At 36.5% G+C, this 14,782-nt stretch overlaps 1 protein-coding gene across 1 annotated transcript in view; it reads left to right on the top strand.

Annotated features, from left to right (window-relative positions):
* Nucleotides 1–14,782, top strand: part of RLF (RLF zinc finger) — an 80,307-nt gene that overhangs the window by 55,517 nt on the left and 10,008 nt on the right. The window contains exons 6-7 of the mRNA XM_081223278.1: nt 9,185–9,321; nt 14,640–14,781. Coding sequence (XP_081079404.1) covers nt 9,185–9,321; nt 14,640–14,781 — 279 coding nt within the window. The remainder of the gene's footprint in view (nt 1–9,184; nt 9,322–14,639; nt 14,782) is intronic.

Genomic DNA, 14,782 nt, shown 5'->3' with positions numbered 1-14,782 from the left:
TGAAAAAGTACAATAATTGAAATTAATTCACTGAAGAGGCTCAATATCAGATTTGAATTAGCAAACTTAAAAGAAGTCGATTGAGATTACTCAATCTGAGGAACAGAAGAGCCCCAAAATACATGAGCTGGCAGCATTGAAGCCCCGGGGAAATAGACAATTCAAATACAATAGTTGGAGACTTTAATACCCCACTTTCAATAGTGGATAAACCAACTAGACAACAAGGAAATGGAAGGCTTGAGCAGTACTATAAGCCAACTGGACCTAGCAGACGTTTATAGAATATCCAAGAGCAGCAGAATATACATTTCTTCTCAAATGCACATGGAACGTTCTCCAGGATAGATATATGTTAGGCCATAAAACAAACTGATAAATTTAAAAGGATTGAAATCATACAAAGTATGTTTTTTGGCCACAATGGAATGAAATTAGAAATTAGTAGCAGAAGGAAATTTGGGAAAGTCACAGATATGTGGAGATTAAACAACACCTCAGAATAAGCAATTGATCAAAGAAAAAAAATGAGAAGTTAGAAAACACAACATATTGAAATTTATGGGATGCAACTAAAGCAGCATTTAGGGGAAATTTACGGTTGTAAAATGTCAATCTTAAAAAGAGAAGGATCTTGGGAGTTCCCTGGTGGCGTAGTGATTAAGATTCTGGGCTTTTACTGCTGTGGCCCAGGTTCAATCCCTGGTCAGAGAACTAAGATCCCCCTGCAACCTGTGCAGTGTGGCCAAAAAAAAAAAAAAAAGATCTCAAATTAATAACTTAACCATCTACCCTAAAAGACTAGAAAGAAGAGCAAACTAAACCCAAAGCTAGCAGAAGGAAGGAGATAATAATGATTAGAGTATAAATAAATGAAATAGAGAATACAAAATCAATAGCAAAAAGTAATAAAAGTTTGTTTTTAAAGATCGACAAAATTGATAAACTTTTAGTTAGACTGAACATGAAAAAAAGAATACTCAAATTACTAAAATCAGGAATGAAAGAGAGGACATGACTACTGATATTACAGGAATAAAAAGGATTATAAGAGCATACCATGAACAACTATACACCAAAATGTTATATTTACTTAGATGAAATGGACAAATCTTAGAATGAAACAAACTACTGAAATTAACTCATGAAGAAATAGAAAAACTGAATATACCTATGACTAGTAAAGAGATCGAGTAGGTAATTTAAAAACTTCCCACGGGGCTTCCCTGGTGGCGCAGTGGTTGAGAGTCCGCCTGCCGATGCAGGGGACACGGGCTTGTGCCCTGGTCCGGGAGGATCCCACATGCTGCGGAGCGGCTAGGCCGGTGAGCCATGGCCGCTGAGCCTGAGCTCCGCAACGGGAGAGGCCACAACAGTGAGAGGCCCGTGTACGCAAAAAATAAAAAAAATAAAAACATAAAACTTCCCACGAAGAGAAGCCCACACCCACATGGCTTCACTGGTCAATTGTACAAAACATATACAGAAGAATTTACACCAGTCCCTCGCAACGTCTTCCAGAAAATAAAAGAGGAGGGAATCCTTCCAAACTCATGCAGTGAGGCCATTATTATCCAATAACCACAACCAGACTAAGATATCAAGAGAAAGAGAGGTACAGACCAATATCTGTAACAAATATGGATGCAAAAATCCTCAACAAAATCCAGCAAAACAAATCCAGCAATATAGAAAAAGGAGTACTGTCTGCCCTCTGTATCCATGGGTTCCGCCTCCAACTGTGGATTGAAAATATTCAGGGGAAATATTTCCAGAAAGTTCCAGAAAGCAAAACTTGAATTTGCCCCCTCCAACAACTATTTATATAGCATTTACATTGTATTAGGTATTATAAGTATTCTTGAAGTGATTTAAAGTACACAGAGGATGTGCGTAGGTTATATGTAAATGCTGTGCCATAGAATAAAGGACAAAAGCTACATGTTTGTCACAAGAGACAGAAAAAGCATTTAACTAGATCCTACACCCTTTCGTGTTAAAAGCACTCAAGCAAACTAGGAATAAGCTGGAAACTTCCTCACCCTGATTAAGAGCATTTGTGGAAACCCACGGCTGACATAATACTTAGTGATGAAAGATTGAGTGGTTTTCCCCAAAGATCAGGGACAAAACAAGAATGTCTGCTTTTGACATTTCTATTCAATATTGTGCTGGAAGGTTTAGCCAGAGCAGTTAGGCAAGAAAATAGTTAAAAGGCATCTAGATTGGAAAGCAAGATGTATAAGTATTTCTAATTGCATATATCACGATCTTGTATATAAATGATCCTAATAAGATCAATATACAAAAATCATTTTTATTTATATACATCTAGCAATGAACAGTACAAAAAATGTAATTAAGGAAACAATTCGGTGTACAATAGCATCAAAAAGAATAAAATATTTAGAATAAATTTTTTAAAAGAAGTACAAGACTTGTTTGTATACTGAAGACTTTAAAACATTGTTGAAAGAAACTAAGTAAATGGAACAACATCCCATGTTGTTGGGCCAGAAGACAGTATTGTTAAATGGCAGTATTCCCCAAATTGATCCTCAGATTCAGTGACATCTCTCAAAATTCTACCTTCCTCTCTTGCAGAAATTGATAAGATGACGCTAAAATTCATGTGGAAATTCAAGGGACCCTGGATAGCCAAAACAATATTGTAAAAAGAACAAAGTAGGAGGACTCACTTCTTTATTTCAAAGCTCACTAAAAATTTTCAGTAATCAAGCCGGTGTTTTCCCGGCAAAAGGGTAAGCGAAAAGATCAATAGACTAAAATTGAAAGTGCAGGGCTTCCCTGGTGGTGCAGTGGTTGAGAGTCCGCCTGCCGATGCGGGGGACACGGGTTCGTGCCCCGGTCCGGGAAGATCCCACATGCCGCGGAGCGGCTGGGCCCATGAGCCATGGCCGCTGAGCCTGCGCGTCCGGAGCCTGTGCTCTGCAACGGGAGAGGCTACGGCAGTGAGAGGCCCGCGTACCGCAAAAAAAAAAAAAATATTGAAAGTCCAGAAATAGGACTTCCTTGGTGGTCCAGTGGTTAAGACTGTGCTTCCAATGCAGGGGGCATGGGTTTGATCCCTGGTCGAGGAAGTTCCACGTACTGTGTGGCGTAGCCAAAGAACAAAAGAGAGAGAGTCCAGAAATAAGCCCTCACACTTACAGCCAGTTGATTTTCTACATGGATGCCAAGATAATTCAGTGGGGGAAAGGATAATCTTTTCAGTAGTTGGTTCTTTAACAAATGGATATCTACTTGTAACAGAATGAAGTTTGACCCTTAATACCACACGTAGAGATTAACTCCAAATGAATCATAGACTTAAATGTAATAGCTAAAACTGTAACTTGTTAGAAGGAAATATAGGAATAAATCTTTAAGACCCTGGATTAGGCAGTTGTTTCTTATATGTGACACCAAAAACACAGGTGACAAAAGGAAAAGTAAATAGGACTTCATCCAACTTTGTGTGTCAAAGTCAAGAAAGTGAAAAGTTGATCCACAGAAGGGGAGAAAATATTTGCAAACCATATATATGTAATATAATCTGATAAAGGACTTGAGCCCAGAATACATGTAGAACTCTTTAAAAATCAGTAATCAAAAGACAAATAATTTAATTTTTTAAATGATCAAAGCGTTTTTTTAATCATTGGATTTTTTTTTTTTTGAGCAGTTTTAGGTTTACAGAAAAACTGAGTGGAAAGTACCGAGTTCCCATATGTTCTCCCTCACCCCAGAGTCACCTATTGATGTCTTGTGGTTGGTGTGTTAGATTTGTTACAGTAGGTGAGCCAGTACATTATTATTTACTAAAATCCGTAGTTTACATTAGGCTTCATTCACTCTTGGTGTTGTACATTCTATGGCTTTTGACAAACGTATAATGACATGTATCTACCATCACAGTATCATATAGAATAGTGTCACTGCCCTAAAGATTTCCTATACTCTGCCTATTCATCCCTCACTCTCTCCTCTCAGGCCCCTGGCAACCACTGATCTTTTTACTGCTTCCATAGTTTTACCTTTTCCAGAATATTACGTAGTTGGAATCATATAGTATGTAGCCTTTTCAGATTGGCTTCAGATTGGCATTAAAAGTTCTTCCATGTTTTTGTCTCTGTCTCTCTTTTTCCCCGAGTTATTATCAAACTCATATTGCCCTTATTTAATTTTTTTAAACCAAAGTCCATGGTTGGTTCAATCTTTGTGCTGTGCATTCTGTAACCTGCAATTCTCAGGAGTCTAATACTGCTGTTTATTGTGTGTGCTGACATTTTCTGGAGTGGCTTGTTTATTTGTGCTTCTTATAGTTTGGGATTGTGAGCCTCAGTTTTGGCAGGTTGAGTGGGGGTAGGGAATACTTTATGTCTGAGAATTCTCATAGGCCTTAGTTAGCATATATCTGTATAAATCATGTTTACGTTTGCTTCTGCCAGGCGATTTAAAGATATTACCAGCCAGAATCTTCTTTTTATTTTATTTGTTTTTCTCAGTTTGGGTTTTTTAGACAATAGAATAGTATTATATCAGACTCCAAGTTTGAACGAGGAAAGATTATAAATTCTCAGAATGTTTTTGATCCCACAAGAACCCAGGTTGCGATGGACAAATACATTTTCCTGTTATATCCCTGCCCCCCTGCCCACCTTTTTTTTAGTCTACACTTTCTCTGAGTTTTTAGCTCTTCAGGGGTTCCAACTTTATGCCAAAGGGCTCAGTGCCAACTTCTCAGGTTCAGGCTTTATCATCTCCTAACCACGACTTGTAAAACCCAAGCCTCTTAGTGAAATTATCTACAACCCAGCAAGTTAAGGCAGTTGTCCATTCACACTTAAACTTCTTTCTTGAGTTTTCAGCTATGTATTTAGGAAATATTTGTATTTGTTGTGTTTTATCCAGGATTTCTAAGTGCTTTGCCACAGGAGAATTTTAAGCCATTATTCTTGTTAAGTCCAGCTCTTTGTTTTTATTCCCTATTCAGCACCAAGGCTGGCAGGAAAGTATGTAACCATTATATATATAAAATTCATTGGGTAAGATGGTATGTTTTCATCTTTGATACCTGAGTTCCCAGCATTAGCCACTTCTTGTCTTTATCCTAAAATTTTTTTTTTTCCTTCGTTACGCAGACCTCTCACTGCTGTGGCCTCTCCTGTTGCGGAGCACAGGCTCCGGACGCACAGGCCCAGCGTCCATGGCTCACGGGCCCAGCCGCTCCGCGGCATGCGGGATCTTCCCCGACCAGGGCACGAACCCGTGTCCCCTGCGTTGGCAGGCGGACTCTCAACCACTGCGCCACCAGGGAAGCCCTATCCTAAAAATTTTTGATTCTGGTAAATTCAAATGTCATTGATAGTGCTTATGCATGATTTATATTTTTGTATCATTAAGTTTATCAGACTTTCGTTATGAGGTAGACCTTGATAAGGAAAGATCTGAGGGGACTGGTGAGGATTTGAAAGAGGCTTAAGGTGAGAACATGGTGTGGAATGAATGAGCCTGAATAGTCTTTCACATGCTTCTGAGTTCTTGGCTGGTTCTGCTCACTATCTATTCATTTCAATTCAGTAAATGTTTATTGACTACCTTTGGACATAAAACAGTCACCATATTCCTAGCCTTCAAAGAGCACACAGTAAGTAATAAGGTATTATCATTTCCACTGTTAGAGCATCTCACTGTAGCATAGTGGCTAAGAGTATGGACTAGAGCCAGACCATCTGGCGTAGATCTGGGGATGTTTATGTAAATTTGTAGAACAGTACCTGACATATAGTAATGCTGTATAAGATTTAGAAGTATTATTATCATTATTATTACTTTTTCACTGCCTTTTTTTTTCTTCTTCACATCTCTTTGTTGCTCTCTCTGCCTCGACAATCAGCTTACCCTCTCCTGTCTATCTTGTGGACTGATAAAAACTCTTGCTTAAGTCACACCAGAATATTAGGGTAAAAGAACAGATATACAATCAACACAATCCAACCTTTCTTTAAAATAGGTACATATTTGTAGTAGTCATGTATTGTTTGCTATACAGTTAGTGTGTATAGACAGAATACTGGAGTAAAACTCACATTGGTTATTATTGAGTTGTAAGATCTAAGGCTAATTTTTATTCTTTATATTTTTCAGGTTTTCTATTATAAACATTTTTATAATCAGGAGAAATCTAATAAATAGAAGTTAATCAAACTAAAAACTATACTGATTTCAAGTCATTCCTTTCAGATATATATCCAGAAAGCCTTGCCAGTCTTACAGATCTTACCATGTTGATAAAATGAGAAAATACAATAAAAGTTATTTGAAATGGATAAAAAATATTCTAGAAATATAAGTTGTGTGTTATTTCCATTCTGATTTATATGTCTGGCATAGAGAGCTTCTCATGCTATTTCTCAGCTTGGAGATGTTATATTGCTGCCAAAATTGAATTTTAGAATTCTTGGTTTTCAGCAGAAGCTTTAACATGGTGTGGATGGTAGGTGGTGGTTGTTCTGGAACAGCTGGTTTTACTTGCTGTGGAATTCTCACTTTGGTCTTTCAATCAGTACAATTTTAAGTGGCTCTGTGGTGAGCATTTCCTCTCTGGATGACCCTTCTGATTCATTCAGCTATGGATGAGGATATGGTTGTTTAGGGCATCAGTAAAATTCCATCTTCATAATGTATGATTTTATTTTTTTCCCTGAAACCTGAGTTTAACTTTAATTATGTTTAGGCTTTAACAACTTAACTTTCCCTCCCAATACTCGTTAGATACAAATTTACATCGAGTGATTTTGCATCTGAGAGTGATCTTTTGAAATACTTTCTAGTATTCTTAAGGTTCACTTTCTTTTTTATTTTTTCTTTTTAAAATTTATGTATTTTGTGAAAACAATTCTTTTGTCTAGCATTTTATTTATTACTTTTAATGAAAACAATTTTTAACAGCACTTTTAAAGTGCTTCCTTTTTGCCAATCCCTTTTTTTAAAATTTAATTTTATTTATTTTTGGCTGTGCTGGGTCTTCGTTGCTGCGCACGGGCTTTCTCTAGTTGCAGCAAACGGGGGTTATTCTTTGTTGCGGTGCGCCAGCTTCTCATTGCGGTGGCTTCTCTTGTTGCGGAGCGTGGGCTCTAGGCACGTGGGCTTCAGTAGTTGTGGCTCGCGGACTCTAGGCGCAGGCTCAGTAGTTGTAGCGCACGGGCTTAGTTGCTCCACGGCATGTGGGATCATCCCGGACCAGGGCTGGAACCCGTGTCCCCTGCATTGGCAGGTGGATTCTTAACCACTGCACCACTAGGGAAGCCCTGCCAATCCCTTTTAAAACATATTTTTTTAAAAACTTAGCTCTAATAGGTACACATAACATATTTTTTAGAAATTGAGGTATAATTGACGTATATTAGTTTTAAGTGTGCATCGTGATTCAGTACTTGTATATATTGTGAAATGATCATCACAATAAAGCTAGATAACATCTGTCACCATACATAGTTACAAAAAATTTTTTTCTTGTGATGAGAACTTTTAAGATAAACTCTCAGCAACTTTCAGATATGCAATATGGTATTATTAACTATAGTCACTGTGCTGTACTGAAACATGTTAAAAATTCTTATAATAACTATGAGGAAGGTTCTGTTATTCCCATTTTAAAGATGAGGAAACTGAGGCACTAAGTTACTGAGAAGTTATGTAACTTCTCCAGGATCACATAGCTAGTAGCTATAGAGCTGGGAAGAGAATGTATACAGTCTGGTTCTACAATAGTTGCTTTTAACCACTGCACTACACTGCTTATTATGTCACTGCGTTGCCTTTCCAAAGATTAGAAAACACAGTATTAAATAAGTTGCACTTTTTAAACACGAACTTTTTATCTTTAAGTTAAACTTGATTCATTTATTCCATTTAGCAGCATGTATTTACTGAGTGTCTTCTATGTTCCAGACACTGTGATAAGTGCTGAGTTTTGAACAAGATGTACATAATCCTGACCACATGGATTTTATATTCTAGCAGAGAAGACATGCTAATAAGTTGTTCAACTAATGATTGAATTGCATTGTGGTAAATGCTACAAAGGAGAATTTGAGAGTAGTTTTTGCCAGGGATTCTAACGTGCTTTTAGCAGTTAGGGAAGGATTCAGTGAGAAAATGGCATTTGAGCTAAGCTGAGAAAGAAGCCTTTCTGTGCCTACCTGAGGGTATAACTAAAAATAGAGACTTAGAACCACCAGAGTGGTTCTGCATAGCACTCTGGAAGGAGATGAGCTAAACTCTATATGCCTCATTTGCCCTTATACACACTTCATTTGTCCTGAAAGTATCACTGTTTTGTATATTTGGTGCCTAGTATAATTGACATTTATAATGCTGACACAGTCATGAAATAGACTATGTTCTTCATAGTCTGTTTATTAAGACAGGGAAATGATAAAATGGAGAGTGAGAAAGGGTCTTCAGAAGTCTTAATCTACTATTTTACCACTATACAAAAAGAGCCCCGGAAAATTCTACTGATTTGCCCAGAGGTTGGTTGTTGTTTTTTTTTTTTAAGATTCCTATAAATAGTGTAAATGAAAAAGATGTGTTTCTAAAAGTGTTTTAGTTGTGTGAAAAACTCAGTTATACAAAATAGTTTTTCCTTAATTACATGAGAAAATGATACGTTGATATAGTATTTATATTTAAAACAGTTTCTCATCTGGCCTCCTTTAGCCCTACTGGGAGTAAGGGTAAGCTTGTTATTTTTCTGTCTATAACTAGAGGGACTTGAATTAAATTGAAAAAGAAAAAAAGAAACAAAAAACGGGAAAAAAGTTGATGGTACTTCAGGTGAAAATAACCTGAAGTTATACATAATTTGATTCTTTTATATAGTAACAATGTTCATGAGTAATTTTTTTAACTGTACAAAAATGTTTTATCTGTGTTGGGACTGCAGTGGAACTTCCTCATAGCATCTGTTCTCTTCTCTGTTTAATAATTTCTTATATGAAATTTTTATTCCAGAAGACTCAGCTATTAGTTAGTAGAAGAAAATTATATCTCCCTAATTCTTGCCTCATCAATTACCAAAGATAGAAAATGTTTATAAAGAAGTTTCATGTTATATAACAAAGTTTACAGAAAAGTCACCATTTTCTTTTTGACTTAGTCATTTCATTTTTGATAGATTGCAAAGGTCGACTGCAAGGAGGTACTAGACATCATATGTAATCTGGAATCCGAGGGTCAGGATAACACAGCATTTGTTCTTTGTACGACTTACCTTACCCAGCAGCTCCAAACTGCAAGTGTATATTGTTCTTGGTAAGTATATTTAGTTTTTATTCCCTTTATTTGTTAGTACATAGTATATAGCATTTAGGGTTTATGTAATGTTGGTTTATTTCAAACGTGAAGACTAAGCAGATTAAATGATGACATGAGAATTAAATCTTTCTTAAAAGCTAAACCATTTAATTAAAAATATTATTGGTTTAGTCTTTTCCAGGAGAGTCCAAAAATAAAGAAAGAGTAAAAAGTCTGAGCTCCTCTCGATTATTCCATGGAGAGTTGTCTGTTAACTTCAATATATATCTTCTTTGAAGATAAAATTATGGCAGTATAAACCAAATTGGTGTTAGGTTGTTTTCCTTTACATTTATTACATCTTCTGATAGTCACTTTTCCCCTCTTATTTGGAAACTCACTAATTATCTAGGTTTCTAGGTCAAACTTGCACTAGAGAAGGAAACCCATTTGAATTGTAATCTTTTTTTGCAACTTTGGTACTATTAAGCACAATTGCATTATTTGGTTTTAATTCAATTTATATCTTGTTTGCCTACAGAGTACTTAGTTGCTAAAAAGGTCACAGTAAGTGTAACCCTTGGTTCTTTCATCCTAACTGTATTGAAACTATTTAGGACAGCAGAACAAATGTACACAGGAAACCTCTAAAATGCAAGACTCTATCGATAAGTATCAGATTAGTGGTATGGAAAACACTGTAAGAGATTAGAGAAGGGTGCTCACTGTACACCAGTGTTCAAGGAAGATGTCAGGGAGGAGGTAGTATTTGAGCTTTATTTCAAAGAATGGGTTGGATTTGCATAACCTTGATTAGAGGAGCTTGTAAGAATGGCTTGAAGTTGGAAGTAAGCATTTTGTTTATAGGAAAACCTAATAAAACCTTTCATATACTTCAGCCCTTATTGATCTTCCTTTGGAGCATCGGTGCATATCTATAAAGTTTTATAGTTATTAGCATTTTTTATGTTGCTGTATTTCTTTTTATTTACTGATTTTTATAGAAATACTATTTGAGTTCCTTAAATTATCTCTCCCAATCCTCCTAATAATCATTGTACAGGTAAAGCAGTGGAGGATCTGAGAAGTCTTATAATTGCCCACAGTCTCAGAGCTAAAGTGGTAGAGAGTAAAGCCCAGGCGTTTTGACCCCTAATACAGTGCTTTTCTTCTGTGCAGTTGTTTTCTTGGTACAGGGACAGAATTCACATCACAGTCTTCTACCAAGTCCTCTGTGCCAGACTTATGAGAAAGGAGATACTGGGATAGGGGCTTAAATATCATTGTGGGCATTTTGTTAGCTAACAAAAAAAAAAAAAAAAAAGGTACTATAAGTAAAAAGAATTTTAGCAGAGCAGTGAGATTTTTGATCACTATCAAGTAGAAGAATTTGTTTTTCATGCATTAGAAATTAGAGATTTAACCTCAGTAAAGCAGATGTATTTACTTGTGGAATAACCCCCATTTTTTTCTTTTTACAGTTGTTTTCTTTGCCTATAATGGGAAAATACCTGGTAGCTATAGCGAGGTTTTTAGTGCAAAGAATACATTAAATCACATATGGGATGTGTTACGGGTTATAAAGTGTTTTTCAAACTACAGTCACACAGTTCTTTTAATATTCTTGATATAGCTTCCCTTTTTTTTAGTGAGTCTAGGATTAATGCTGTTCTGCAGCAGGAAAGGATTAAAAGGGATTTCCCTCTTATTGGCCTCCTGAGGAGCTATAATGAGTAAAGGGGAGGAAAGAAAATCTTAAATCACTTCACACTTTGTTAAAAGTAAGCTTCTTCCAAGCAATTCAGAGGGAAATAGAATATAAAATTTTAGAATTTTAAAACATTTCTTTTCACCCTTCTGTTGTTTTCAAAGGCTTTGGGGTTGGGTGGGTGGGGAGGTGGTGGTAGTGGGATATTGGAGTTAGCATAGCCATAACATAAAAACAGTGAATTTTACTAAGGAAAATGAGTCCCAGGAATTCTGTTCAAATAGGATAGATTCTTTTGTTGTGCTAGAGGTGTCCTGTGTTGAAGATAGTAGGCTATATGGGAGTATTTGTCTAGAAAAGAAAAAAAAATTTATTAATTGGTATTTTATTGATGACAATAAAGTTGGAATATGATAATAAAAGCAGGCACTTATTTTAAATACACATATTAGAATTTATTAAGTGTCATTCTCCAATTTGGTCACCATTGAAGATATTTGAAAGGTAAACTATGTAACTGTCACCCAAAACAGTTTTTTCTTTTTTTTTTTTTTTTTTGCTGTACGCGGGCCTCTCACTGCTGTGGCCTCTCACTGCTGTGACCTCTCCCGTTTCAGAGCACAGGCTCTGGACGTGCAGGCTCAGCGGCCATGGCTCACAGACCCAGCCGCTCTGCGGCATGTGGGATCTTCCCGGACCGGGACACGAACCCGCGTCCCCTGCATCGGCAGGCGAACTCTCAACCACTGTGCCACCAGGGAAGCCCCTAAAACAGTTTTTTATTCTTTTAAATTTCCTTCAGAGACATTTACAAATTACAATAAAATATATCATTACTTTTATAGCAATTACCATATTACTGATCTCAAAAGGTATATCACTCAGCTTATTCATTAAGCTTAACCCCAAAAGATTTTTGGCTATTTGCAAAAATCAAAGAAGTGCTGGAGGAATGAGTTCCCTATATATGTCTAGCAATGGTAACATAATTAGAGTAGCCATGCAAGTAAGAAAGATAACCCTTTTGAATGGGACAGTGTACATACAGATGTGTAGTTGCTGCTGCTTCTTTAAAATAAAATGATACAGTTGAACGTTAAACCTCCACACTAAGCTTTCAGTGAGTATTTGATAGGTTGACGTTTGGTTTCTGTAACACCTCTGAGCTTTAAATCTTTTATGTTGTATATTTGTGTTTCTTCAGATGTAATTTCGTGTCTCTTCTCTCCCAACTAGACTGTGATATACCAGGGTCGTCATGTATGTTGTCTAATTTACAGTTCAGTCCCCAGCACCTGGCAAAGACCAGTAATAGTAGTTTTAGTTTGTTTTGGCAATAGTTTTAAATCACTCAATTGTAACTGTGGAAATAAGTGTACAAATATAAAATACGTGATAGAAATGTTCTTTTTTTTTTTTTTTTTTTTTTCTTTTTGCGGTATGCGGGCCTCTCACTGTTGTGGCCTCTCCCGTTGCGGAGCACAGGCTCCGGATGCGCAGGCCCATCGGCCATGGCTCACGGGCCCAGCCGCTCCGCGGCATATGGGATCCTCCCAGACCGGGGCACGAACCCGTATCCCCTGCATCGGCAGGCGGACTCTCAACCACTGCGCCACCAGGGAGGCCCGAAATGTTCTTTTTTGATCATGTTTATTTGGAGTTAAGGTAACTAGAGTTTGAAATATTTAATTTGGAATAAATCAAGCCCTAGACATTCTGATTTTTTAAAAAAAATAATTTTGAGAGACTTTAATTCTCAACCTGCCTTTTATCACGTTATCAGATTTACCTAACTTTAAACTTGTAGCTAGTTGGTGAATTTTAGATAGTAGATATCCTTTACCCTTTTATCTTCATAATCAGGTTTTACTAGCTTTGATAATTTTATTCTTTTCAAATAGCATAGATTTCACATATATTTTGGTAGGTACTTATTTTATCTCAGAGCATATGTAATTCTCCATTTCCTTTGTTATTCAGAATTTTGCATTATTCTCTAAAGTTTTATTAGTAACATGCTTACATGTGAATGAAGCAGTCTTCTAAGTTTAGAAATGAACAGTCATCCCAGTTACTTGCCTGCCTGGTAGCTGTTCTCAGTTTTTACTTTTTCTGGTTAGGAAAGCAATGCTAGTCACCAAACACAAATATTTAAAGGCATTTTAAGTTAATTTTACTTGTTATATATAGCTCAAATTTTCCATCATTAAATATTGTAAGCTTTAATCATATATGTCTTGAGACATATATTTATTTCAATCTTTGAAGCAAGTTTTATATCTACGTGAGAATTTTACCATATGAGAATCCCAGTTACCTCCTTAAAAGTATAAGAAAATACGTTCTGTTAAATATGTTTGTTTTTAAATCTATTATAAAAAGAGGTGTATTCATTTCTTAAGCTTTGGATTTGTATCGTTTCCTGGAATAGTCTGTGTTAATAGCAAATCTAGGATATTAGTGTTCTAAAACTGGCTCGTGAAAATAATATTATTTTTTAATGGAAGTCATTTAACAAATACACAGTATCCATTGAGGTTGTACAGAAAAGAGTCACTTAAAAATTTTTTTTTAATAAATTTATTTATTTATTTTTGGCTGCGTTGGGTCTTCGTTGCTGTGCAAGGACTTTCTCTAGTTGCAGCGAGCGGGCGCTACTCTGGGCTGCAGTGCGCGGGCTTCTCGTTGCGGTGGCTTCTCTTGTTGCAGAGCGCGGGCTCTAGGTGTGCAGGCTTCAGTAGTTGTGGCGCACAAGCTTGGTTGCTCTGTGGCATGTGGGATCTTCCCGGACCAGTGCTCGAACCGTGTCGCCTTCATTGGCAGGTGGATTCTTAACCACTGCCCCACCAGGGAAGTCCCCAGTCACATTTTTTAAAGTGATAACATTCTCTTCTGTTTTGCTAAGGAACTTTCCTTGAATTCACATTTCATATTAACATTAGCATTTCTATTCTGGGCCATTTGTTGAGTTTCTAGTGCTTTTCCTTTAGAGTTTTCTCTTAGCCCATTCAGTACTTTTATTTAACTTATTCTTTTCAAGCTTTTCTTTGTTTCATAATGAATATTTGTGGGATTCTTGTATTTTAGCCATTTCCAAGAGTGCCATTTTAATAATTTTATTAGTAATATTTAAGATATTATCATTCCAAGATACAGGCCTAAGTAGCATCATGACATTTTAGAGATGGAAAGGGCCCATGAGATTAACGTGGTGAAGTACTATACCATTAGAATATTTCATAGTTGTATACACTTTGTTGGCAGCGTATTGATGTCTGATGATCCTTGCCCACTAGGACAGGGCTTAATTCAGTCAGTATAATTACCAATGTAGGGGGTAAAACCTTTTGGAACAAGATGGGATCTAAGTAAGTCTTTGAAAATGTCAGCATAAAGGAAGTAGTCTTTTGTTGTTTTTATTTTTGCCCAGGTACAAAGAAGAAAGAAGTGGGGGAATTTTCAAGGAGGATTCTTCTTAATAATTTTACTAGTTTGAGAGGAAGCAGAATATAGACAGTTTTTTTTCTTCTAGTTTTTACTTACTGTCACCTTTTTGTCACAAACCAAAAAATTGGGGTAGCAAATACCAGTTGCTTTAAATGTTTTACCGTAATCTTTCTTTTTATAGGGAATTGACTCTCTTTTGGAGTAAACTGCAAAGAAGAATCGATCCTTCTGTAGACACTTTTTTGGAGCGCTGTCGTCAGTTTGGTGTCATAGCTAAAACACAGCAGCATTTATTTTGCCTGATTAGAGTTATACAAACTGAAG

The sequence above is a fragment of the Mesoplodon bidens genome (genome assembly GCF_964165515.1).
Source record: "Mesoplodon bidens genome assembly, chromosome: 2".
Taxonomy (NCBI): domain Eukaryota; kingdom Metazoa; phylum Chordata; class Mammalia; order Artiodactyla; family Ziphiidae; genus Mesoplodon; species Mesoplodon bidens.
Note: the sequence above shows the minus strand (reverse complement) of the source record. Positions and strands in the feature narration are given on the sequence as shown.